At 44.1% G+C, this 26,237-nt stretch overlaps 2 protein-coding genes and 4 non-coding genes across 11 annotated transcripts; 2 read left to right on the top strand and 4 right to left on the bottom strand.

The window, feature by feature from the left end:
• Nucleotides 1-1,018: 1,018 nt before the first annotated feature.
• On the top strand, nucleotides 1,019-4,271 carry ino80c (INO80 complex subunit C). The gene is made up of 6 exons (XM_049025897.1): nucleotides 1,019-1,315; nucleotides 1,596-1,709; nucleotides 1,925-2,036; nucleotides 2,750-2,817; nucleotides 3,265-3,405; nucleotides 3,714-4,271. The coding sequence occupies exons 1-5, from the start codon at nucleotides 1,103-1,105 to the stop codon at nucleotides 3,394-3,396; spliced, it is 639 nt and encodes a 212-aa protein (XP_048881854.1). The 5' UTR covers nucleotides 1,019-1,102; the 3' UTR covers nucleotides 3,397-3,405; nucleotides 3,714-4,271.
• Nucleotides 4,272-5,738: 1,467 nt separating this feature from the next.
• Nucleotides 5,739-5,811, bottom strand: trnat-ugu (transfer RNA threonine (anticodon UGU)). The gene has a single exon. It is a non-coding gene; the product is annotated as a tRNA-Thr (tRNA).
• A 1,859-nt stretch (nucleotides 5,812-7,670) lies between these two features.
• LOC125749047 (uncharacterized) lies at nucleotides 7,671-26,051 on the top strand. Of its 6 annotated transcripts, none has more exons than XM_049025893.1 (3): nucleotides 13,199-13,481; nucleotides 13,821-13,911; nucleotides 20,939-22,788. In XM_049025893.1, the coding sequence occupies exons 2-3, from the start codon at nucleotides 13,857-13,859 to the stop codon at nucleotides 21,874-21,876; spliced, it is 993 nt and encodes a 330-aa protein (XP_048881850.1). In that variant the 5' UTR covers nucleotides 13,199-13,481; nucleotides 13,821-13,856; the 3' UTR covers nucleotides 21,877-22,788. The 6 variants fall into 6 exon arrangements, with proteins under 6 accessions (XP_048881853.1, XP_048881850.1, XP_048881848.1 ...); XM_049025891.1 differs by adding an exon at nucleotides 24,774-26,051 and having other exon boundaries at nucleotides 13,313-13,911; nucleotides 20,939-21,350; XM_049025896.1 differs by lacking the exons at nucleotides 13,199-13,481; nucleotides 13,821-13,911 and adding an exon at nucleotides 7,671-8,074 and having other exon boundaries at nucleotides 21,384-22,788.
• trnat-ugu (transfer RNA threonine (anticodon UGU)) lies at nucleotides 10,559-10,631 on the bottom strand. Its single transcript has one exon. It is a non-coding gene; the product is annotated as a tRNA-Thr (tRNA).
• Nucleotides 15,968-16,040, bottom strand: trnat-ugu (transfer RNA threonine (anticodon UGU)). Its single transcript has one exon. It is a non-coding gene; the product is annotated as a tRNA-Thr (tRNA).
• On the bottom strand, nucleotides 16,901-16,973 carry trnat-ugu (transfer RNA threonine (anticodon UGU)). The gene has a single exon. It is a non-coding gene; the product is annotated as a tRNA-Thr (tRNA).
• Nucleotides 26,052-26,237: the final 186 nt, after the last annotated feature.

Raw genomic sequence — 26,237 nt, 5'->3', positions numbered from 1 at the left:
TTACATTAAATGTCTGAAATAACCGCAGTGAGTTGCTGCCCCATCCAGGCAATAACTGGCTCGGTGTCTGATCGGTAGCAAGCAAATTTCGGTGTTGGGGGGTCATATCCTTAATTTCACTCCACATCTTGGGTTATTCCTTGTCCTTCACCTAATGATTCCAGGACAGAATCCAGATATGCAGATATGTAAAATGAATGATTTATTAAGATTCTTAAAATGTTTATGCAAAACAATTAAAAAAAACATCAAATATATCCGATTTTTTAATGAGTAGTGAGTTCAAATATAATGGAAGCCTAATCATTGCATTTCTGCACTTAAAAATTCTTTTAAAGATGTCCTTGGAAGATGCCCATCACGGAATTCATAATGTCACCTAGATCTGTGGAAGTTATGGACAAAATGTCACCTTACATTATGTCATTTTATAATTTTACATATTCAAAGGCTCCTGTAAATTGCCAGGCCCTCAGAATGCCATTACTGCACCCCTATATGTGTGTGTGTGCGCATATGTAGGTGTGCATATGTGAGTGAATGGTGTGTCAGTGTGCACTGTGATGGGATGGCGCCCCATCCTGGGTTGTTCCCTGTCTTGCGCCTGTAACCTCTGGGACATGCTCCGGACCCCCACAACCCTGAATAGGACAAACGGTTACAAAAAATGGATGGATGGATGGCAATGATATCTTAATTTAATTTGACAACGATACTTTGAGACAAATGCAATTTTCTTGGAGCAACTTATTATACCTTTTGGTAAATTCCATATAGGCCTACTTCTTTTCTTATTTTGTATAATTGATCTGTGCAACCATTACATGTCATCCTTGCTCTGCGTTGTATTGAGACTGTTCTGATTCACATTTTTTGCCACATCGTGGCTGAGCGTTTCATGTTTCTTGTGTGTGTATTTGCATGTTTAATAAAAAAAAAAAAAAAAAAAAAAATAAAAAAGGGTGGGGGGGGTGATACGGCAATGCCGAAATATGACATCACGTCCGGTCCAATTAACTTCCGGGTTATGCGGAAGTCGCGGAACCTACGGATCCGTCGCTTCATTACTTCTTATTCTTAGGTGTGCTTAAGAGCTGAGCTAATGGCTTCGTCTTCCTCCTCCTCGGGAGCAGCAGTGGCCGAGATTACGGCCTCCCCGGTTTCCAGCGGTAAAATCACGGCGTCTGCTTCCCAATCCCGGGCGAAGAAGCGACCGGCCAGCCCCGCTGTCGGTCCCTGCCAAGGGGCGGGCAGCAGCGGGAACAGCAGTAAGAAGAAGAAGCTGAGCTTCACCCCCTCTGGCCCCCAGGGGCAGGTATGCTCGCCGATCCCTGTGCTCATTAAACCCAGGTACATGTCGTGGCTCCGGCTGTATCTCCCGCTAAACCTAAGCAGAGATGCCCGCGTATCTGCATCGCTTACCCTCCCGGCGACTAAGCTGTCTGAGCTCTTTCAGAGCACCTTGCACCCCCACATTTCACAGCACTAATTTTCCGATCCTTAAAACTTTTCTGATTACTTACGTAAGCTGTAGAATGATTTTAATTGTGCTGACGGGGTGCCCACCCAGGCTTTCTGCTGTATCTGCCCTCTAGGCTCCGTCCCTGGATTCTCCTGCCGACCCAAAGGCCGCCGCCCCCTCGGAGCAAGCGGCACTGGAGTCCTGCGTTGCTGCCAAACCACAGCCCTTTAAGGATCCCAGTTTCGTGGTAAGACTTGCCCTAGTTTCCATGGCTCACGTCCGTGAACTTGGTTTAATGAAGATTTTCTGTAAGTCAGCATGGCATGGTCAGGGTAGGCTAGGCAGCTAGTGGTCGATGACATGTTCTTCAAACAAGAGCTCACTGGTCTATATATGAAGCTCTGTTTTGTGCCCGTGAGCGAAGCACACGAAGCAGGTTTCATTCCTCTCCTCGGTGTGCAGCACTCTGGGATTGGTGGGGCAGCCGCGGGCAAGAAAAACCGCACGTGGAAGAACCTGAAGCAGATCCTGGCTGCGGAGAAGGCCCTACCGTGGCAGCTGAACGACCCCAACTGTGAGTTTGGTGCCGTTCACCTCCTCCGCAGCACTGAATTGGAATTTAGTGATCAGTGGTCGTTGTTGACACACCACAGCACACAGCCACCACTACCCATCGAAGGAAAGGCAGGTTCTGGCCACCAGGGGTCCCCACTACAGATTGCTGATCTCTGTGTCTCTGCCCACCTACCTAAGGAATAACGCTAAATCTATGGGATGTGAAAGACCATTTATTATGGGTTTGTGTTCTGTGTCACTGAGGTGTGACCATTAACCTGCAGTCTGTTTTTCCTCTTGCCAAAATGTGTATGATGCGTTTGAAAAAGTTATAATGGTTTGTCACTCAGAACTAGGAAGTATCCTTTCTACTGAAATCGCAAAACAGGTCTTGGGTGGTAAACCCTGTCTTTTCGTCGTCTAAAAATTACTTAACCAATGCACAATATTTTGAGTGTTTGTCTTCCGTGCCTATACCTATTTGTTTAATGAAACCACCTTCATAGTCACAGGAGAACATTTAATACTTTGATTGGGTTAGTACTGCTCAGAAACACAGTTCTTGGCTTAATTATTACCTAGAAAACTAGTTCCTTTAAGCTGTCAGGTGTGTTACTGACAATGTCAGAGTGCAGTGAGATACCAAACTTTCATTATCATCACCATTGTCCTTAGGGTGTCATCGCGTGTCGTTAACCTTTCGCGTGGTTCTCTTAACGTCTCATTTCACAGATTACAACATTGATGCCCCTCCCTCTCTGAAACCAGCCAAGAAGTACTCTGACATCTCTGGGCTTCCGGTGAGACTCTTCTGGGATGACCAGACCATTTATTGTTTCAGCAGAAAATTTTGGATATTTGTGCAAGGCATGGATGTAGTGGAACATCAACTGTAATGGAACGACCGCTCACCCAGTGCCTCACCTCTGCTCTCCATCCTCTGTACTCCCTGCACCTGTCTGACTTCTTGCTGTGTGGCTCGTCTGGTTTCTCAGCACTAATCAGAAATAAGCTGCGAGTCCCAAATAGGATATTTCTAGGTTTCTTGTACGGTATTTTGTAGTAACATGCAGCTTTTACAGCATCTCTTCATCTTCCAGCCGGTTATCCCAGTGTGGGGCGATGCTTACTGTAATGTTTAAAACACTGCTCTGTATGGTTAAGCTAAAAAGTCTAAGTGTTTGTAAATAACGCCCCCTCCTCCACTTTACGCATACCTCCTAATGTGACTCCATTTGCCCCCCCAGGCCAGCTACACAGACCCCCAGACGAAGCTGCGCTTTGCTTCCAGTGAGGAGTTCTCCTATATCCGCCTGCTGCCCTCGGACGTGGTGACGGGCTACCTGGCCCTTCGCAAGGCCTCCTGCGTGGTGCCCTGAGGGTCCCGCCTCCTTCGCGGCGCCCTGAGGGTCCCGCCTCCTTCGCGGCGCCCTGAGGGTCCCGCCTCCTTCGCGGCGCCCTGAGGGTCCCGCCTCCTTCGCGGCGCCCTGAGGGTCCCGCCTCCTTCGCGGCGCCCTGAGGGTCCCGCCTCCTTCGCGGCGCCCTGAGGGTCCCGCCTCCTTCGCGGCGCCCTGAGGGTCCCGCCTCCTTCGCGGCTCCCTGAGGGTCCCGCCTCCTTCGCGGCTCCCTGAGGGTCCCGCCTCCTTCGCGGCTCCCTGAGGGTCCCGCCTCCTTCGCGGCGCCCTGAGGGTCCCGCCTCCTGGATGTGACTCATCCAGCCTGATACCCAGCGTGCTGATGCCATTCTGCCCCTTAGGGATGTCGGGTTTGTGGACGATTTGGACTGATGACATTGGGGGTGGGAGAAGAGCTGTTTTTATCTCACGGACCTTTCACGGAGAACCCTCCTTTCAAGTAAATGCATTGAGTTCTGTTTTCCTGGCATTTAGAGGCTGAAGAATTTAGTTTGTGAGCTAATTACAATCCTAGTTCCACTATTATCAGCCAGAATCTTGTTCGCGGAAATGTATTACCCATTTCTAGTGTAAATTTTGTCCTCCCCCCCTCCGTACGCTTAGGGAGCACTACAGGCATGGTGAAAGCTGTCCCTCCCATTCAGATTTCACCAGAGACCAGCATCTCCTGTAAACTTACCAGCCTGTTTTTGGTGAAAGAGAAAGACAATGCAGTGACTGCCCCTCCCCCGTTAATTACCTTGCCTGGTCGTCAGCATGTCCTGTGTATATCTTCTGTGAAGATTAGCCGAATTCAGGCGACTTTGTTAACATGCTCTTAAATGCATTTTAATGGCTTATACTGGGTGTCTCTGTGTTCTGTCGCTCTTTTCCTTGCTTCTGGTGCATTCGGAGGAACGTCAGAGCTCATTTTCTTTTTAACTCCTCCTCCTCCTCCATGTGTCCCCCCAGCAGCATTTAGTGAGGAGCTCTTCCTCCTCTTCAGCTGCCCAAAGCCAGCAGGCTTCCCCGTGTTACTTCATCCGATTACAGGAGCAGGATGCCGGTGTTTTGGTGGCGCCTCGGCCCGCCTCGGATTAGGTGCCGTTAATTAATAGGCCGTCTGCTGGGGTCTGTGACTAACGCTCCTTCCCTTCCGTTGGCTGGTGATCCTGCAAGTGTATCTGCCCCCCATGACCTCTGCTATGCATCGGGGTCGAATTGCGCTGTGTATCGATCGCCTGTCTGCCAGACTGATGCAGTCATAGGGTTGTGAGCAGTGTGGCTGGTCCACACACAAAGGAGGATTCAAGTCTTCTCTTCAGATTTTAAAGATATGACTTGTTTCCCGCATAATGGTGCCTTTCTGACATCTGAACTTGCTTTCCTGGCCCTGTAATGTCAGGAGTACTCATATAGGACTACCAACCCCCCGCCCCCCCCAAGTTCACAGTAGAATGATTATTGTGCTGTAATGCAAACGGAAATGAGGTGACCCAGCACTGTCCTAGACGAGTGTGAAGTTCCATGGCTTGAAGATCACTTTGGAACACACAGGGGGATGGACGCAGGCCGCTGCAACCGAAAGCACTCACACGGCACTCACACGGCACTCACACGGCACGCACACGGCACACACGCTTTTCTGTTGCTACTTTTCTAGCCTGCAGATATGACGGTATGATAGTATGGTGTTTATTACGGCGGCTGGATGCCTCAGAGAATCCAGTGCTGAAGCAGTCAGCTTTCAGGGAAAGGGTTCCATCTAGTGGTAAGAATAGGGGCTGCTGCCTGTAGGCTTTCCAGTAAAAACTGATTCTGGCTGAGTCTCCTAAACTTTAGCTTTCATTGGGGTCTCAGGGATGGCACACTGATTCAGTTACAGAATCTTCCTACAGAGCAAAACTTAACTGGAATCATAGAAGAAAAAGAACTCAAGTCAAAAGTAGCCCATTGAGACACTTGGCATCTCGTTGTTGGAAAGTTAAGGTGTAGCTGCATGGCTGTAAGGCCCCACTGAGGATTCAGCTCCTGATGGCTGGTTCTCGAACCACTGAGCCGCGGGGCCCGCCTGATTTACATTGTTAGGTGATTTAAGGTATGTGCCCTGCCCTCTGGACACAGGCACTACAGCAGAGGTGACAGGTAGGTGGCTCACAGCATCAGAATTCATGTATAGGAGCACACTGAGGTCTCAGTTCCTGCTTTGAGTGAACCTGAGCAATGCCCTGGTCTCTAAACAGGGTGTCACCAGGGCCCCCCAGCATCTACCTGGGGTGCTGGGTATCACTGCTGGTCAAAAGTTACTGTCCAAAAGTACCAACCACAGGCCCCAGCGAGGATTGAACTCGCGACCCCTGGTTTACAAGACCAGTGCTCTAACCACTGAGCTATGGAGCCTCAGGTACAACCTGTTGGACTGTCAGGTAAGTTAAGGTGTGTACCCAGCCCTCTGACAACAATGACTGCACCTTATGCAATAGGTAGGTGACTCAAAACGTCACTATGAGATCCATGTTTCACACAGTGCACACTGTAAACACACACTTCCAGAAAGGCACCACACCCAAGACAAGAGGTGAAAGAAAGGAACAGGTGAAAATATATACACTTTAGTGAGTAATACCTTCGCTGACATTTAACCAGCATCAGCACCATTCCATCCCCTCATAGCTGTGAGCAAATAGACGGGGATCAGGGCCAAAGCCGGAACAGGAGCATCTCTGATTGATTTACATGAATTAATGTAACAGGTCCGGCCTTTCAGGGACCTTCACATTGCTGCTTCTCTTTTCCTTAGTCTCCAATGAACCTGATTCATGCTTGACCTCTTGGAGGTATATGCTGCTTTTAAAGATGGGTATATTATATTGACCTCTCTGAGGTATATGCTGCTTTTAAAGATGGGTATATTATATTGACCTCTCTGAGGTATATGATGCTTTTAAAGATGGGTATATTATTTTCACTTTGCCCTTGTCACCAGTCGGGCTGAGCGACATGGTAAAATATTTTATAAAAATTTTTTCATGTCAAATGATACTGATAATTATCGTGAGATAATGGGTGTGAAGATTCGTCTGTATCAACAAGGTTCTGTTTCATTCCTCCTGATCATTAGAGACTGAGATCATTAGAGCCCCCCCACTTGATGCTGCCTTGTTTGCCAGCAATCAGGATAGAGAAAGACATTTTAGCAGGTCATCTTTGCCCTGGATGCATGGATCCTCTTCAGCCTGAGGACGGCCATGACTTATCTCCATCCCACCTTGGGGAGGAGCATCTCCAGGAGACACTCCATGATCCATACATCCCTGTAGTTTTATGCCTATGGGTCTCCGTTCAGGTAGACTGGCTTTGATGGAGCTTCGGCCTGTGGATACTACACCGGGGTCTGAGCTGGTTTCATGTTGCTCCAGCTGCAGTCCCTCACGCTAAGCACCCTAAGAGGCCTAAGCATGGGTCTGTTTGTGCTTCCTCATCCAAAGTGGACGAGCTTCTGGATCTCCTGGTACTGCAGACTCACTGCTTCTGTTCCTGAGCAGTATTTGAACAAAAAGTCGCACAGCGCTGTGCAACACAACAACAGCAAAATGTCAGTACAAGACTAACAAAATGACCAATCATGTCATATCACTGCCATTTATGGGATGCATTTTTAAATCATTCTGAAAGCTTGGGTAACTGTTTTGCATGTGGTGGTTAACATGATGATCACAAATATAGTTTTGGGTATAAAATTATTAAGTACATCATCTATTTTCGCCACAAGACTAAAGCAACTGAAAATTGTGCCAAATGATGACAACTGTGTCATGGAAAAATGTTGCCTCATCACTCTTTGTACAGGTATGAAGCTGCTGAGGACAATAACCTTGAACGTTGAAGTCTAAGTTGCCCGTAGTAGATGATTAATCCCGGAAGAGGAAATGAGCACTGTGGTGAAACCATAGCTGATTAAAAAGATTTATAATATGAGCTTATGACTGATGACAGACAGTGTGAGTCTCATAGGTAAAACGTCCAGGAGAAGATCCAGAGAAGAGACTGTAAGCAGCTTTTTGTCTGATTTGTGAAGGTACATTTTACTCGTATTTGGTTATATCTGTGCAGATTGCTAAAATTCTTGGTTAAACAAGTAAGAGACATATTTATATTGTTTTATATAAACAATACAAACTGTGTACTGATAAATGTGAACTTGTCACATTTTCCCACCTGAAAATAAAGTTTGTGTTAATGAGAGAAGAATCACTGAAACCATCTTTGAGGGGGAGCATTTGAGGCTGGAAGACCTAAAAGATAAGTATGTCCTCCAAGACAATGTGTACCTTCATAGAGATGTGCCTCTGCTGCCGATACCGGTAGAATTCCACATTCGCGAAGTGATTCACGTCACCGGAAAATCGGGAATGGAGGGTATTATTGATGTATCGGGATTCCGGCTCGGGGAGAACGTTGAGGGTGAAAACTGGAGGCCGTTTCTCTGGTGGGGCCTGGCTGTGGATGATGCCGACCGCCTGTCAGCACAGCGTCACTTTCTCCAGGCTTTACTTCCGGACATCACTCCCGAAGAGGTGGAGAATCACCCGGAATTCCTCAGCCAGTTTACCACCTCGACTGCCTTCAGCCCGAAATCCCGCTACGGCAACTTTAAGTTCACCTTCTCCCTGAATGAGCTTTTGCAGAAGTACAGCGAGCAGTTCTGTGAGGGCGAGAGCCCCGTGCTGAGGGTTTACGAGACAGTGGTCTATAAAAAGGAGATCATGCATGTCGTGGTCATTCACAGCCCTGATGTTCGTGACTTTGACGAGTGTCCCATTCTCCAGGATAATGAGGGTGACCCATGTGCACTGAGGAATGGCTCCCTCTTGTGGCGTCCCAGTGCAATAAGTGATCCCTGTTGTCAAAATCTGGTGAGGGAAGGAGATGGTAGAAGCGTCAGAGTGGAGCCGTGTTTGATGTCCTATTTCATGTGGGAGCATGTGAATCTAGCGTTTCACATCCCTCCAGGGGAGATGCTGCGTTTCGAGCGGGATGAGCTGCTTAACAGCCTCAGTGCCTGTGAAACACTGTCACCGTTCCTGGGTAAGGAAGAGATGGACTACAAGGAGGCAGAGAGAATCGTTGCTGAAATTAAACCGAATCCCTGATTCCTGCATGTCCATTCGGGTGTTTGGGGATGAAAGAAGGACAAAGCAAATAGAGGAAAGTGACACCAATCATCCTGTAATGCCGAAAGATACCCTTCAGTTCTTATTCTATATTTCACATTATACTACGGGACCGTTGAATGCTTGAATCTGATTGGCTGACGAACGTTCTGAGGTGTGCAATTATTTTCAGATAAATGCACGGCGAACGTAGTTCCAGGTAGCTCTCTTGACCGCATTACAGTTCCATATCACTTCGCATAGTTAACTGTAATAACGGAAATTAGCATACAGTACCTATACAGCACACAGGAGTAACAAAAACAACAACATGACAGACGATTTTCCGAAAGTAAATTTTAATATTTACGGTGAATATGAAACTTTCAACAACTGGGCTGCAGCAGTATTAGTTATTAAAATAGATGATGTAGTATTACTCCGCTTCGCTTCGAGTCGTGGCCGCATCACCACCTCGGGTGTGCACTATTTTCTAATAATTCAACGGCCCGTCGTCAATTATTCCTTACATATTACCACTCTAGCTTTCCTTTGGTTTATTTTAATTGATTGGGTACTTTTTTAAGTGAATCATTGTGCGTAGAGTGTACTGATCAACCAGCAGGTGGCGTGGTAGCTAAACACACAGCACTGTAACATGACTGGTTTCCTCTATGTAACATTTCTTTTCAAAATACTCTATCACATGTTATATATTGATTATGATGATATTATAGCCATTAAGCATTATAGTTATGTGTCTGTACTGTTGAGATAATATTAAACGTTTAAACATTGGTGTTTGTCATACTGTCTCTTACATGGCTTTATGCTTGCAATGCAAATGACATAGTTTTACTTGTCCTGAAGCACTCAAACAGAACACACAGTTCATTAATATATGCTTAGTATTATATATAAATAATATATTATTATTATTGAGTATTTAAATAAATGTAAACTTTACTTTCATTTTTAAGTGGGACAATGTTTTCAACAATTTTTACCAAGAACTTTTCGATAGAGGTCGACGTACAACATTTTCTCCATGAGAATATCCACGCGTCCATCTCCTCCTTAGCAACCACTGCCTACAGAAATCTGTGCCTCTGTTACCAACATCAGAGGAGTTCCAGCTTAGCAAAGTGACTCATTCCAGGGTAAAGCGAATGAAAGGCTGACCCACACAGGGGCAGAGAGAATCGTCACTGAAATGAAACTGGATCCCTGATTCCTACATGTCCATTCGGATGCTTCCGTGACATTTAACCATCATTCAGTTCCCTCATATATTTGTGTAAATGGAAATTGTGTTAGAAGGAACTCTGGTACAAACATATATGAAATGAAGCATAAATCTGGGATTAGATCCGAATGACAATGTCAGTGATTGATTTGCATAGATTATTTCCATTGATTAGGCTTTTTCCATCGGCCTGTGAACAATATCACCTCATTCAATGACTCCATTTGAACCTTACAGTTGTTGTTTTTCCCATTTTGAATGTGTTTTTAAATCTATACCTGTCTGTCATGTTGAATATGTGATTCATGTCTCCTGCTTGGCACTATCATTATTTAATTTTGTTATTCAGAAAATGTCATTTATTTGTACGCTGTCTGCTTTTTCAATCTGTTTGCACCATGAGTACCTTGTCTGTTTGGCAGTGTATGGTTGGCAGTGCTGTATGCAGTGCTGTATGCACCAGAATCCTAATCTCAATTTAACAGAGTTGGCAAGATTCATAGGAATTTATAGTATTGGATTGACAGGGTCTAAGTAAATCAGTGGCTGTGGTCTGATCAGGACACCATCAGCCTCCCAAGCGTCTAACTGAGAGGGGGTAAAAGTTACTGTCCAAAAGTACCTGCTCTGAGTGAACCTGAGCAATGCCCTGGTCTCTAACCAAGGTGTCACCATGGCCCCCCAGCGTCTACCTGGGGTGCTGGGTAACACTGCTGGTCAAAAGTTACTGTCCAAAAATACCAACCACAGGCCCCAGCGAGGATTGAACTCGCGACCCCTGGTTTACAAGACCAGTGCTCTAACCACTGAGCTATGGAGCCTCAGGTACGACCTGCTGGACTGTCAGCTGAGTTAAAATGTGTACCCAGCCCTCTGAAAGAATGACTGCACCTTATGCAATAGGTAGGTGACTCAAAACGTCACCCTACGAGATCCATGTTTCACACAGTGCACACTGTAAACACACCCAGAAAGGCACCACACCCAAGACAAGAGGTGAAAGAAGGGAACAGGTGAAAGAAAGGAACAGGTTAAAATATATACACTTTAGTGAGTAATACCTTCGCTGACATTAACCAGCATCAGCACCATTCCATCCCCTCATAGCTGTGAGCAAATAGACGGGGATCAGGGCCAAAGCCGGAACAGGAGCATCTCTGATTGATTTACATGAATTAATGTAACAGGTCTGGCCTTTCAGGGACCTTCACATTGCTGCTTCTCTTTTCCTTGGTCCCCAATGAAGCTGATGCATGTTTGGCTGATTTCTTTCGCTAAGGCTGCAGTTGGGTTACTGCCTGAGCGCTGACACCGGCTCCACTTCTGTTCCTAACACCCCGTCTTCTGCTCCTGAGCCGAGAGCACCCCGCCCCCCCACCCCTATGCTCAACCCCCTCGTTTGCCAGCAATCTTGATGGAGAAAGGCATTTTAGCAGGTCAACTTTGCCCTGGATACATGGCTTCTCTTCAGCCTGAGGACGGCCATGACTTATCTCCATCCCACCTTGGTGAGGAGCATCTCCAGGAGACACTCCATGATCCATACATCCCTGTAGTTTTATGCCTATGGGTCTCCGTTCAGGTAGACTGGCTTTGATGGATCTTCGGCCTGTGGATGCTACACCGGGGTCTGAGCTGGTTTCCCAGTCCATGATCTGGAAATAGACCAGTGTGAGGTGCTCTCCCTCTCTCTGAAGGTGGGAGCTTGGCACTGAGCGTGATCCTTCGCCTGCTAGGTGCCCCCTCAGCATCCCCCTGGGGCTTCTGCATCTGCGCCCCCTTCAGGATTGGCTCAGTTCTTGGCACCTGGACCCCAGGCGGCACTGGCAGATGCTATATGTGGGTTTTAATCATTTCAGTTCAGTAATCTCACAAGCCTAAAAAGTGAAAAACAGCAGGAAAATGTGGACGGGAACAACTGAAATGTTACTCCGATTAAGGTAGTACAGTTATGGTTCATGCCTTCTTCCTCCGCCATCGCAACAGCACGCAAAGAATCCTGGGATTGTTCTCCTCTGGCGATCATTGTCACTGATCATTTTTCATTAGCAAACTGATACTTATTCATGTTAAAGACAGTAGTTTCAGCACTGCAAGGCTCCACATTACAGTATGTAAAGTTCACTGGGAAGAGAAAGCACTCGCATGCACATGTAACTTCTTCAGGTGTCAAGACACACAGTCGAATAGCAAACAAAAAGTAACACTGCACTGTATAACATAAAAACAGCAAAATGTCAATACAAGAACAACAAACCAGCTGAACGGGAAATACAGGAAGAAACATGGTAAGTGACTGATAAGGGGTTTGTTTACATAAAAGAACAAAACTGAAATCAAACAAGATCTCAATGGATCCGAAACCAGGGTAGCAGGTAAGGGAGAGACAGGGACTATGACAGGTTACAACGTCATTTCATCACACGAATTTCCAGATGTTTTAGTACATAAATGCAAATGGTTTCAAGTCAAGTGATGATTATTGACAGCAGAAGCCATACAGAACAACACAGAAGGTGAAAATTGTGTTTCTCCAGGAGCAAATGGTGTGACATTTGCAGCTGTGACATGAGAGCGCAAAGTCAGACAGGACAATCAGACCAACTGCAGTGCGGCAACAAAGTTCAGGCAGCAAACAGTGTGCAGTGAGCGGGTGGAGGTAATTAGCTTAGATATAATATCAGTGAATAACAACTGAAACGCAGTGTAAGCAGAGTAGCAGCATAAAACACAGTGCAGAGCAGAATTAATAAGATCAACAAATAAGGTAAAAGAGACAGTATGAGCCCATTTAAAGAGTACAGTAAAACACAGTATAAATGTCAGTTTAAGGGTGTAAAAAGTCTAAAGCAGTATGAGATCAGTTTGAAGTGTCAGTGCAGTGTGATTGAAGTAGGTATGAATAGTCAGTTTGGAGTGTCAGCAGTGAGTGTGGTGGGTGCTGGTGTGAGGTGGGGGCTCTGAATTGTTCAGCAGTCTGATGGCATGTGGGAAGGACCTTTTGTGATGTCTGGCGGTGGTGGTTCTGATGCTTTTGAGCCTTTGTCCTCACTATGTGCTGCAGAGACTTTCGGTCGGCGCTGTTGCAGTGTCCAGACCAGGCAGTGATGCAGCTGCAGAGGGTGCTCAAGATGCTGCCCTGGTGGAAATTTGTGAGGATGGGAGGGGGAAGGCTGGCTTTTCACAGCCTCTGTAGGAAGGGAAGGTGCTGCTGAGCTTTCTTGGTGAGGATGGTGGTGTTGAGGGTCCAGCTGAGATTGTCCATCATCTGCACACCCAGGAACTTCACGCTGCTGACTCTCTCAACAGCGCAATTTAAATTTATGTAAAGTGGAGTGTGTGGGCCGGGGTTCCCCCAGAAGTTGATAACCATCTCCCATGTCTTATCAGTTTTCAGGGTCAGTTGTCTTAGGACCAGTACAGACCAGTTGCCTGACCTTTTCTGTGTATGCGGACTCATTGTAGCTACTTATGAGTCCCGCCTCTGTTGTGTCATTTGCAAACTTAATGATGTGGTTTGAGCTGTACTGAGCAACACAGTCAGCAGAGTGAACAGCACAGGACTGAGAACGCATCCCTGGGGGATCCTGCGCTGAGGCTGATGATCCTGAGGTGTTGGTTCCTATACTGACGAACTGAGGCCTGTTTGAAGTCCGATATCCATTTGCAGAGTAAGGTGTTCATACCCAATAGGCCAAGTTTCTCTGTTGGTCTCTATGGAATGATTGTATCAAATGCTGAGCTGAGGTCCTTAACCAGTATTCTGACGTAGCTGCCTTTTTGCCCAGGTGAGAGAGGATGAGGTGGAGGGCAGCTGAGATGCCATTATCTGTTGTCTGGTTAGCATGATATGCAAAATGCAGTGGATCACGTTGTTCTGGGAGGTGGACCTTCCTGTGTCCCAGTACCAGCCTCTCAAAGCGCTGGGTGATGATAGGAGTGAGTGCTACAGGCCGGTGGTCATTCAGACCGGACACAGTCTTGGGATGATCCTTGTTGTCTTGAGGCAGACAGGAACCACTGCTGTGCTGAGGGATGCATTGAAGATGTCTGTGAAGACATCCAGCAGCTGCCCAGCGATTCCTCTGAGGGCACGTCCTGGTATGTTGTCTGGCCCGGCGGATTTTTGTGGGTTAACTCTGCTTAAAGTTTTCCTGACGTCATTCCTCGTTTGGTACAATTGTCATCATTTTGCACAATTTTCAGTTGCTCTAGTCTTGTGGCCAAAATAGATGATGCAGTTTCCCATGGTAATAATCTTACACCCAAAACTATATTTGTATGTGATCATCATGTTAACCACCACATGCAAAACCATTAACCGAGCTTTCAGAATGATTTAAAAATGTATCCCATAAATTGCAGTGATATGACATTGTTGTGTTTTTGGTTTCATTTTGTTGTTCTGGTATTGACATTTTGCTGTTCTTATGTTATACAGTGCAGTGTGACCTTTTGTTTGCTATTATACTGTGTGTCTTGAGACCTGAAGAAGTTACATGTGCATGCGAGTGCTTTCTCTTGCCAGTGAACTTTACATACTGTAATGTACAGCCTTGCAGTGCTGAAACTGGCATGTTTAACATGAATACGTAGTTTGGTAAAGAAAAATGATCAGTTAGCTACAATGAGAAAGTAGGAACCGATTATCATTCAGAATTGTGGACAGTATATTTAAGCGTTTTGGCTCTCGTGGTTAAAACGATGCTCACTGCACTTTTCATTTTGCTGGCACTGACTGATTCACTGGTGGAATTATTTGCTTTTGGTACAAGTTACACGGGTCTGCAGCTAAAACATTGTGTTGTACCATATGCATGAACCATTCTGAGAAATGCTCTTATAGTTGTGAGAATGTTAAGTATGATTCATGAAATGTGCCAAAGCAATAGAGAAAAACTATAACAGTGATGCTGGAAATAGTTAAACCTTTGTGTGTGAATGTGCCCTGTGATGGGTTGGCGCCCCATCCTGGGGAGTTCCTGCCATTTGCCCGTAGCCTCTGCGATAAGTTTCGGACCCCAGTGACTAGGATAAGAGATTATAGAAAATGGATGGATGGATGGGTGGGTGGGTTACCCCTTTTCGCACACATGGGTCATACTCTTGCTTGACTTCTCTAGCATTGGGGTTTGAACCCCCCTCCGCTCGGTGTGCACAGTTTGCACGTTCTCCCTGTCACTTGGGTTTCCTCCTGCCATCCAAAATCAGAAGGTAAGGAAAAGATGAACAATAAAGAGGCGGAGAGAATCGTTGCCAAAATGAATCCCTGATTCCTGCATGTCCATTCGCGTGTTTGGGGATGACAGAAGGACAAAGCAAACAGAGGACAGTGACCTGATCCATCCTGTGATGCCGAGAGACAGCAGTCAGATCCTGTTCTACGTTTCAAATATCTACATACAGGAGTTTTATTACTCACATGCATGAATGTACTGGTACCGCAGCAGTGAGATGAAGTCGACTCTCCTCCAAACTGTGTAATAATCAAGGTAGAAGGAATAAAATAAGTAATTAGAATGCAGTCAAGCGTATAAAGTAAAGATAAATAAGTTATAAGGAAATATTTCTGAAACCACTGAAAGTGTAGCTTGCAACTGTATCTTATTCTAACTGGCAGTGCTAAGGCTTCTGTGAGGAGAAGCTTCATTTTGGTTTATTTTTAAGCGATTACTCTTTTAACATGTCATACTATCCAGCAGGTGGCATGGCACCTAAACACACAGCACTGTAACGTGACAGTCACAGGTTCCAAAGCTGAACGCTGCCTGCTCTCCTGCCTTTGAGAGACTATGATCTGCTTCATTACAGTGAGGTATCGCAGGTGTCCTCTGCTTTTGGTACAGCTCTCTCTTAAAATACCACTCAGATTCTGAATGAAACTGTCATTTACTAGCATCTGTGTAACAGTCTCAATACCCTGACCCAGGGACCCTGTGCTGGATATAAGGTTGGAAGATAAATGGATGGATGTTTTCTATATCTGTCTTGCATATTGAAGAATTCCTTTTTTTCTTCATGTGATGAATGACATCCCAAACATGGGGTCCAGCTGAGCCAGAGGTGTCTAACTAGGGAGTCACCATGGACCCCCAACATCTACCTGGGGTGCTGGGTAACACTGCTGGTCCAAAGTTAGTGTCCAAGGATAAAATACAGGCCCCAGCGAGGATTGAACTCGTGACCCCTGGTTTACAAGACCAGTGCTCTAACCACTGAGCTATGGAGCCTCAGGTGCAATCTGTAGGACTGTTAGGTAAGTTAAAGTGTGTACCCAGCCCTCTGACAACAATGACTGCAGATGTGCCAAGGCCGGGACGAAACCAACAACCTCATGGTGACTGACACAGAGGCTTAGCCCACTGAGCTACATGCTGCACTTACAGAGATACTGAAATGGGACACCACACGAAACACAGCTACCAACAGAAACCAATCACAATGTAAAGAATGGAGTCAGGAAAATACCTTCCGTGACATTTAACCATCATTCAGTTCCCTCATATATTTGTGTAAATGGAAATTGTGTTAGAAGGAACTTTGGTACAAACATATATGAAATGAAGCCTACATCTGGGATTAGATCCGAATGACAATGTCAGTGATTGATTTGCATAGATTATTTCCATTGATTAGGCTTTTTCCATCGGCCTGTAAACAATATGACCTCATTCAATGACTCCATTTGAACCTTTCAGTTGTTGTTTTTCCCATTTTGAATGTGTTTTTAAATCTATACCTGTCTGTCATGTTGAATATATGATTCATGTCTCCTGCTTGGCACTATCATTATTTCATTCTGTTATTCAGAAAATGTCATTTATTTGTGCACTGTCTGCTTTTTCAATCTGTTTGCACCATGAGTACCTTGTCTGTTTGGCAGTGTATGGTTGGCAGTGCTGTATGCAGTGCTGTATGCACCAGAATCCTAATCTCAATTTAACAGAGTTGGCAAGATTCATAGGAATTTATAGTATTGGATTGACAGGCTCTAAGTAAATCAGTGGCTGTGGTCTGATCAGGACACCATCAGCCTCCCAAGCGTCTATCTGAGAGGGGGTAAAAGTTACTGTCCAAAAGTACCAACCACAGGCCCCAGTGAGGATTGAACTCACGACCCCTGGTTTACAAGACCAGTGCTCTAACCACTGAGCTATGGAGCCTCAGGTACAACCATTTGGACTGTCAGCTAAGTTAAGGTGTGTACTCAGCCCTATGAAAACAATGACTGCACCTTATGCAATAGGTAGGTGACTCAAAACGTCACCCTATGCGATCCATGTTTCACACAGTGCACACTGTAAACACACCCAGAAAGGCACCACACCCAAGACAAGAGGTGAAAGAAGGGAACAGGTGAAAATATATACACTTTAGTGAGTAATGCCTTCGCTGACATTAACCAGCATCAGCACCATTCCATCCCCTCATAGCTGTGAGCAAATAGACGGGGATCAGGGCCAAAGCTGGAACAGGAGCATCTCTGATTGATTTACATGAATTAATGTAACAGGTCCGGCCTTTCAGGGACCTTCACATTGCTGCTTCTCTTTTCTTTGGCCCCCAATGAAGCTGATGCATGTTTGGCTGATTTCTTTCGCTAAGGCTGCAGTTGGGTTACTGCCTGAGCGCTGACACCGGCTCCACTTCTGTCCCTAACACCCCGTCTTCTGCTCCTGAACCGAGAGCCTCCCCACCCCCCCACCCCCATGCTCAACGCTGCCTCATTTGCCGGCAATCTGGATGGAGAAAGGCATTTTAGCAGGTCATCAGCCATCAAACTCGTTTGGGGAGAACTTAACTAATAGCTCAGAGTTGTTAGACTCTTATCTATCTCTGATTTAAATTCAATTCAAATCAATTCAATTCTGTATTTTTCTGTATATATTTTCTGCTGCTTGGTTCTATGCTTTCTCAGTTCCAGTAATTATCTGTAAATTTACAAATGTTTCACATTACATTTAATTCTCTTTTTTCTCTACATTAGATTTGAGTAAGGATTTCATTAAAAGATTAAAACATTTACTGACTAAATCTTGATGCACTGGTGAAAGTGTTTTATTCATTTGTCGCAGTGTTGAAGTGATTGATGCTTTACGCACAAGGTTTTGATTGTTTTAGTAGCTTCTGCACAGGTGGGTTAGTGTTATGAGAAATGTATGAACTGTTTTGGGAACTGCATTAAGAGTGAGGAGAATGGTGTTTCTGATGAGGAAATTGCATGAAATCCGCAAAACGTTCGATCGACCAGTGATCAACAAGTTCTCTGGAGTAGGTCAGAGGTGCATCTAAAGAATCTATACAGATAGCATGTATTGAAAGAAGACAACACAGTACAACAAGGAAATGAACATAGTCAACAGCTGATAAGAAGAAGAGCAGTAAGGCTGCGTGGTGGAGGGCAGGGAGGCGAAACAGAGGAGGAGGTAGAAGAGGCCGAGAACAGAGGCACTTTCCTGATGGAATAAGGGCCACGGTTGTGGACAATGTCCTCAGTCATGGCCTTACAGTGGCAGAGGCTGGTCAAAGGGGGCAGCCGAATGTTGGGGGAACAACCGTGTCCTCCATCATTCAAACGTTTCATAGAGACAACAGGTATGTAATTCAACAATGTGCACTGTACTGTAATATTGTATACTTACTGCAATGCTTCATATTACAGTATTCCACTGCATTTTATAGTATACATTAAATTGACTTTATACAGTTACATACCTGACATATACTGTAGCACACATACATACGCAGACATATTTACAGTGTGTACATATGTATACATACCTGTGTGTTTGCACTTTATAGTTTATGTACAGCATGTGTAACATTGGGAAATACTGAGCTAAGCATTTTGACCATCTTGCTTGTGAACGATGATACAAGGACTGTTGGGACCAACCATTTCATTGACATAAATATTTACTTTTGCGGGGTAAACTAAGGATTTCGAGAAAGTTACAGGCTTTTGCAGGTAATCAGTCCATCATGTGGTGCTGTTTGTATGAATTATTTCAAGAAATGCACTTACCGTTTTGCCAATGTTAAGGATGATTCAAAAATTGTACCAAAGCGACAGAGAAAAACTGTAATTGAATGGGCTTGATGCGTGGTCTGAAAGCAGTATCTGCTTTTGAGCAAGATAACATAGTTTTGAGAAGATTGATTTTGCAAGACGAGTCAAAGGTTTTGTAGTGTGGAATTTTAGGGTTTGTACTTAGTGTTTTGAGAAAAGGAGAGGAGATTTTAGGAAATGCGTTTTAGCAATTCAGAAAAACTTTAAGTATGCTTCGTGAAACGTGCCAAAGCAATCGAGTAGAACTGTAGTCAGTGGCACCAAACTGAAAAGTGCAAACAGCATCGTTTTAACCATGAGAACTAAAATGCTGAGATACTGTCAGTGTGTCAGTGTAAGTTTGCTGCTCTTGAGTGATAATCAATTCCCACTTTATCACTGTCACTGACTGATCATTTTTCTTTAGCAAACTGTTGCTTATTCATGTGAGAGACACCAGTTTCAGCACTGCGAGGCTCTACATTACAGTATGTAAAGTTCACTGGCAAGAGAAAGCACTCGCATGCACATGTAACTTCTTCAGGTCTCAAGACACACAGTATAATAGCAAACAAAAAGTCACAATGCACTGTATAACATAAAAAGAGCAAAATGTCCATACAAGAACAACAAAATGAAACCAAAAAAATAACAATCTTGGATTACTGCAGTTTATGGGATGTATTTTTAAATCATTTTGAAAGCTTGGGTAACTGTTTTGCATTAACACAATGATCACCTGCATATATAGCTTTGGGTGTAAAATTATTACATGGGAAACTACATCTAAATTGATCAATAAGTAGCAAATGATGACAATTGTGCAAATACATTTGTTTATATGTACTAAAACATTTGGAAATTTGCATGAAGCCATGAAAAATGATGTTCTGCTGTGCAGAAGTGACTTTATGGAGTGGGGGTTAAACTTGTTGTTTTGTAGTTGTTGTTTTGTCATTTGAGAAGTGCTCCAAAGCAATTTAGAAACACTGTAAGTGCTTCCCCGTTTTGTGGTCTTGTGGTGCTGAAGTCTGTCAGTGTGTCACATCCAGCCGAACAGGAAATTCAGGAAGAAACATGGTAAGGGACTGATAAGGGGTTTGTTACACAAAGGAACAAAACTCAAATCAAACAAGATCTCAATGCATCCGGGTAGCAGGGAACCAGGAAACCAGGGTAGCAGGGAAGGGAGAGACAGGCACTATGACAGGTAACAACTTCTGTGATAGACCTGGGTAACACAGAACTGGGAAGCACATAGATACAAGATCAACAAGGGAGCTAACAGGAGGCAGAAGGGAGTTTTTAAATCTCTACTCAATTGCTACAGCACAGTTAGGGACAATGAGAAAGTGAGAGCTGGCTATCATTCAGCATTGTGGAGCAAACTTAGAATTCAGTGTTCAGTCTTAACACACCACAGCACACAACAATGAAATGCATCCTCTGCATTTAACTCGAACATGACATAGTGACATAGCAGGGGGCAGCTAATACAGCAGTGCTTGGGGGCGGTACCTTGCTGAGGGTACCTTAGTGGTGCTTTGCTGGTCAGGGATTCAAACCAGCAATCTTTCAATTATGAGTGCTCTTCCCTAACCATTGAGGCATCATTTTGAACTGAAAGCAATACAACATCCTGGCAACAAGCATCTCACAAGCACACTGGTTCATTGCTGTCCCTGCGAATGATCTCTGTATGTATGATTAAGTTGCCCTTAGTATATGAGTAATTCCAGAACAGGAACTGAGCACTGTGGTGAAACCATAGCTACAACACCATAAAAAGATTTATATTATGAGCTTATGATTGACTATTAATATGGGATGACAGATAGTTTGAATCTCATGGGAAGATTAAGAGAAGAGACTGATTTGTGAAGGTACATTTTACTCGTATTTGGTTATATCTGTGCAGATTGCTAAAATTCTTGGTTAAACAAGTAAGAGACTTATATTTATATTGTTTTATATAAACAATACAAACTGTGTAGTACTAAAATGCTTTAGAATGAATCAGCCAAGTATTTGAATAAATGTGAACTTAATAATAAAAGTGAACTTGAACTTCATTTTCAGTTGGAACAATGATGCGTAAAAATGAGAGAGGATACATTGAAACGTTCTTTAAGAAGAAGCATTTGAGGCTGAGAGAACTAAAACGTGAGACTATCCTCCAAGACAATATGTACCTTCACAGAGATGTGCCTCTGCTGCCGATACCGGTAGAGTTCCACATTCGCAAAGTGATTCACGTCACCGGAAAATCAGGAATGGAGGGTATCCTTGATGTATCGGGATTCCGGGTCGGGGAGAACGCTGAGGGTGAAAACTCGAGGCGGTTTCTCTGGTGGGGCCTGGCTGTGGATGATGACGACCGCCTGTCAGCACAGCGTCACTTTCTCCAGGCTTTACTTCCGGACGTCACTCCCGAAGAGGTGGAGAATCACCCGGAATTCCTCAGCCAGTTTACCACCTCGACTGCCTTCAGGTCGGGATCCCGCTACGGCAACTTTAAGTTCACCTTCTCCCTGAAGGAGCTCTTCCAGAAGTACAGCGAGCAGTTCTGTGAGGGCGAGAGCCCCGTGCTGAGGGTTTACAAGACGGTGGTCTATCTAAGGGAGATCATGCATGTCGTGGTCATTCACAGCCCTGATGTTCGTGACTTTGACGAGTGTCCCATTCTCCAGGATAATGAGGGTGACCCATGTGCACTGAGGAATGGCTCCCTCTTGTGGCGTCCCAGTGCAATAAGTGATCCCTGGAGGCAAAAACTAGTGACAGAAGAAGATGGTAAAGGTGTTAGAGTGCAGAAGCAGTCTGACAGTGTTAAGTTCATGTGGGAGCATGTGAATCTAGCGTTTCATATCCCGCCAGGGGAGACGCTGCGTTTCGAGCGGGATGAGCTGCTTAACAACCTCAGTGCCTGTGAAGCACTGTCAACGTTCCTGGGTAAGGAAGAGATGGACTACAAGGAGGCAGAGAGAATCGTTGCTGAAATGAAACCGAAACCCTGATTTCTGCATGTCCATTCGGGTGTTTGGGGAGGAAAGAAGGACAAAGCAAATAGAGGACAGTGACACCAATCATCCTGTAATGCAGAAAGATACCCTTCAATTCTTATTATATATTTCACAGAATTTCCTCTAAAGCTTTCCTTTGGTTTATTTTAATTGATTGGGTATTTTAAGTGAATCATTGTGTATAGAATGTAATGATTAACCAGCAGGTGGCTTGGTAGCTAAACACACAGCACTGTAACATAACTGGTTTGCTCTATTCATGCAATATTCTTTTTCAAAATACTCTATCAAATGCTGTTAGAGCCAAAGTACAGAAAAATATCCTTTTTATATTTTTTGTTGATATTTCAAATTCGAATGTTATTTTAGGCATACGTACCAATAGCCATTGAAATGGTTAAAAGTACGGAAATGTACGTAGCGTTATTGACGCTGCGTTTCTATTTGTCAGTGTGTGAATCCAGGGCTGTGCATGTGACAACGGTAAAAAAAAAAAAGGAAAAGGAAGAAAAGTGGACATATGTGCAGCTTGGCAGTATATAGTTTTTGGACCGTGAATCCTAATCCGTTATTTTGTTCATTGTTGATTGTTAATTGGAAACACTGAAGCTTATTCACGACTGGATGTGATCCCGTTGATGACAACCTTTTTGAAAATAAAAGAGATCGATGGTTACGAGGATTTCGAGTGAATAAGTGGGGTTGTTAACGAAGTGGATGTGGATACGAGTCAAAAAATCATCTAGTCTGCTCATATGAAGAAGTGGTTAAATTTATTTGATTAAAACCCTGAAAATGTGCCGCTACACATGCCATGTATTTATTTTTGTGAAATTATTGCTGTTTAGCGTTATAGTTGTGGGTCTGTACTGTCACAATAAGCAATATTAAATGTTTAAAGATTGACTAACAGTGTTTTTCATACTGTCTTGCATTGCTTTGGTTTGCAACACAAATGGAACATTCTTATTTGTCCTGAAGTATTCGGTTTTTTGGTAATAATACACTATATGCACATAAGCTTTGATGTTGTCTCTCCTCTCATCACATTGGACCATCATCTAATCAAATTCTGCAGGTCAAACGTTTTTTCCCAGTAACATAGTCCACGGGCCCCAGTGAGAATTACGCGTTCAAGTTGTGGTTGACAGGATCAGGGCTCGACCCACCGAGCTACAGAACCGGAGCAAGAACCTACTGCACTGTCAGGTAAGTTAAGGTGAGCAATCAGCCCACTGAAAATAATGACACTGTACCTCATACATCAGCCAGGGGATTCAAAACGTCAGGGTTCGAGATCCATATTTTACACTGAAATCTAATGTTTTGCGTCACCTGCTTTGACCAGGAAGCATCTATCAGTCTCAAAGACAGAGAGTCTGTTTCTCTCCACCCTTTGGTGCAGCTAACTTACAAGCCATGGTGGATGTGGTGGAACGAACTTCCCCTACATGTCCGAACAGTGCAGTCAATGGGTGCCTTCAAAGGACGACTAAAAACCCACCTTTTTCGGAAGCACTTCCAGGATTATACTATTATTAAACATATACATTAACATTACTTGCCAACATAGTCTTTTAGAGTGATAGTATTCTTAGCTGGGATCTATTGATCCTACATCAGAATGTATTCACTGGTGAGACGTCTAGGCACTTATGTATGTCGCTCTGCCAAAGGGCGTCTGTCAAATACCGTAAATGTATATTACAGGAAGAAGGTTCTATGCACTGAGTTATGGTCCCTGCCGATAAGCAAACCGGAATAAACAGGATTTTCTATAGTTTCGGTTTCATTTCAGAAGTAACAAGATTAACACACAGTATTGGGTAATTTCATGTCAAATCATCGCACTTTCGAAACTCTTCGTTACGGATTTTAACAAAACATGCTGATTTGGTCACATGAGTCATATCTCACCCCCCCCCCCAAAAAAAACAAAGATAAAACTTCACTTAAATCTCCCTCAGTTTTGATCCCGGGCACGCCCAATTTGATTTTTATGAGATACTCATGTGACCAAATCAGCTGCAAAGTTTCGTTAAAATCCGTGACGATGAGGTTCAAAAGTGTGATGCTTTGACATGGAGTGACTGTATTGCCTAACATTAAACTGCTTCTAGTGTATGAATAACACGATGGTGAAAGACATGTGAAACCATAAATACGTCCTGGGAAATTGAAACAGAAACAGCTCGTACCATTTATAATATGAGCCTGTGACGTAGTATAAATATGGGACGGCAGATAGTTTGAGTTTCATGGGTAAAACGTCCAGGAGAAGATCCAGAGAAGACTCTGATTTGTGAACGTACATTTTACTCGTATTTGGTTATATCTGTGCAGATTGCTAAAATTCTTGGTTAAACAAGTAAGAGACTTATATTGTTTTATATAAACAATAGACACTGTGTAGTACTGAAACACTTTAGAATAAATCAGCCAGTATTTGAATAAATGTGAACTTAAACTTTATTTTCAGGTGGGAAAATGAGACGTGTTAATGAGAGAAGAATCACTGAAACCGTCTTTGAGGGGGAGCATTTGAGGCTGGAAGACCTAAAAGATAAGTATGTCCTCCAAGACAATATGTACCTTCACAGAGATGTGCCTCTGCTGCCGATACCGGTAGAGTTCCACATTCGCAAAGTGATTCATGTCACCGGAATATCGGGAATGAGGGGAATCCTGGGTGTATCTGGATTCCGGCTCGGGGAGAACGCTGGATATGGAAACCGGACACAGTTTCTCTGGTGGAGCCTGGCTGTGGATGATGCCGACCGCCTGTCAGCACAGCGTCACTTTCTCCAGGCTTTACTTCCAGACATCACTCCCGAAGAGGTGGAGAATCACCCGGAATTCCTCAGCCAGTTTACCACCTCGACTGCCTTCAGCCCGAAATCCCGCTACGGCAACTTTAAGTTCACCTTCTCCCTGAAGGAGCTCTTCCAGAAGTACAGTGAACAGTTCTGTGAGGGCGAGAGCCCCGTGTTGAGGGTTTACAAGACGGTGGTGTATAAAAAGGAGATCGTGCATGTGGTGGTGATTCACAGCCCTGATGTTCCTGACTTTGACGAGTGTCCCATTCTCCAGGATAATGAGGGTGACCCATGTGCACTGAGGAATGGCTCCCTCTTGTGGCGTCCCAAGGCAATAAGTGATCCCTGTTGTCAAAATCTGGTGAGGGAAGGAGATGGTAGAAGCGTCAGAGTGGAGCCGTGTTTGATGTCCTATTTCATGTGGGAGCATGGGGCACTAGCGTTTCACATCCCGCCAGGGGAGACGCTGCGTTTCGAGCGGGATGAGCTGCTTAACAGCCTCAGTGCCTGTGATACACCTGAGAGCCCGTTCCTGGGCACAGAGAGGATCCACTACAAGGAGGCAGAGAGAATCATTGCTGAAATGAATCCGAATCCCTGATTCCTGCATGTCCATTCGGGTGTTTGGGGATGAAAGAAGGACAAAGCAAATAGAGGACAGTGACACCAATCATCCTGTAATGCCGAAAGATACCCTTCAATTCTTATTCTATATTTCACAGAATTACCACTCTAACTTTCCTTTGATTTATTTTAATTGATTGGGTATTTTTTAAATGAATCATTGTGTTTAGAATGCACTGATCAACCAGTAGGCGGCGTGGTAGCTAAACACACAGCACTGTAACATGACTGGTTTGCCCTATTTATGCAACATTTCTTTTCAAAATACTCCATCACATGCCACATATTCATTATAATGATATTACTGCTGTTTTTAAATAACATAGGCAGTGTAGCCAAATGCTAGCCCCCCACCCACGGTGCAGAAAAGGAAGCTGGGAATAAAAAATGAACTTATATTGTATTTATTTACTAATATTATTTTGCATTTTTTTAACAAAATAGAATCCCAAAAACATGTTTTTTACTGATTACTTGTATAACCTGTTTTTCAAAAATAACTTGTTTCTTATAAAACGGGACAGGATGCTAATCTAGTCCGTAAAAATGGGTCACTTATTCTGAATAGCTCTGCAGCATTATTATTGATTATTATTGGGATTAATTGTCACAGTTTATCACTTGTAATAGGCTACTTTCTATTCTTTGGACTAACTATTGTTCATAATTCACATGCAATAGTTTGTTTGATTTTTATTGTTTATCCTTTTCATATATATATATATATATATATATATATATATATATATATCTCATTTTGTATCACTTTTGATAAATATTCCTGACTGAACCTAAGCGTGCCTGTCTGTTCCTTCGATCCCTATATCCCCCTCACATCATTTAACACGGTGTTTACCAGTGAGGAATAAACTACAACATAATTTTCAGAAATACACTTTTTCCTTTAAGTGTGAT

This window comes from Brienomyrus brachyistius, chromosome 9, assembly GCF_023856365.1.
Source record: "Brienomyrus brachyistius isolate T26 chromosome 9, BBRACH_0.4, whole genome shotgun sequence".
Classification (NCBI taxonomy): Eukaryota; Metazoa; Chordata; class Actinopteri; order Osteoglossiformes; family Mormyridae; genus Brienomyrus; species Brienomyrus brachyistius.
This window is presented reverse-complemented; position numbering and strand designations above follow the sequence as displayed.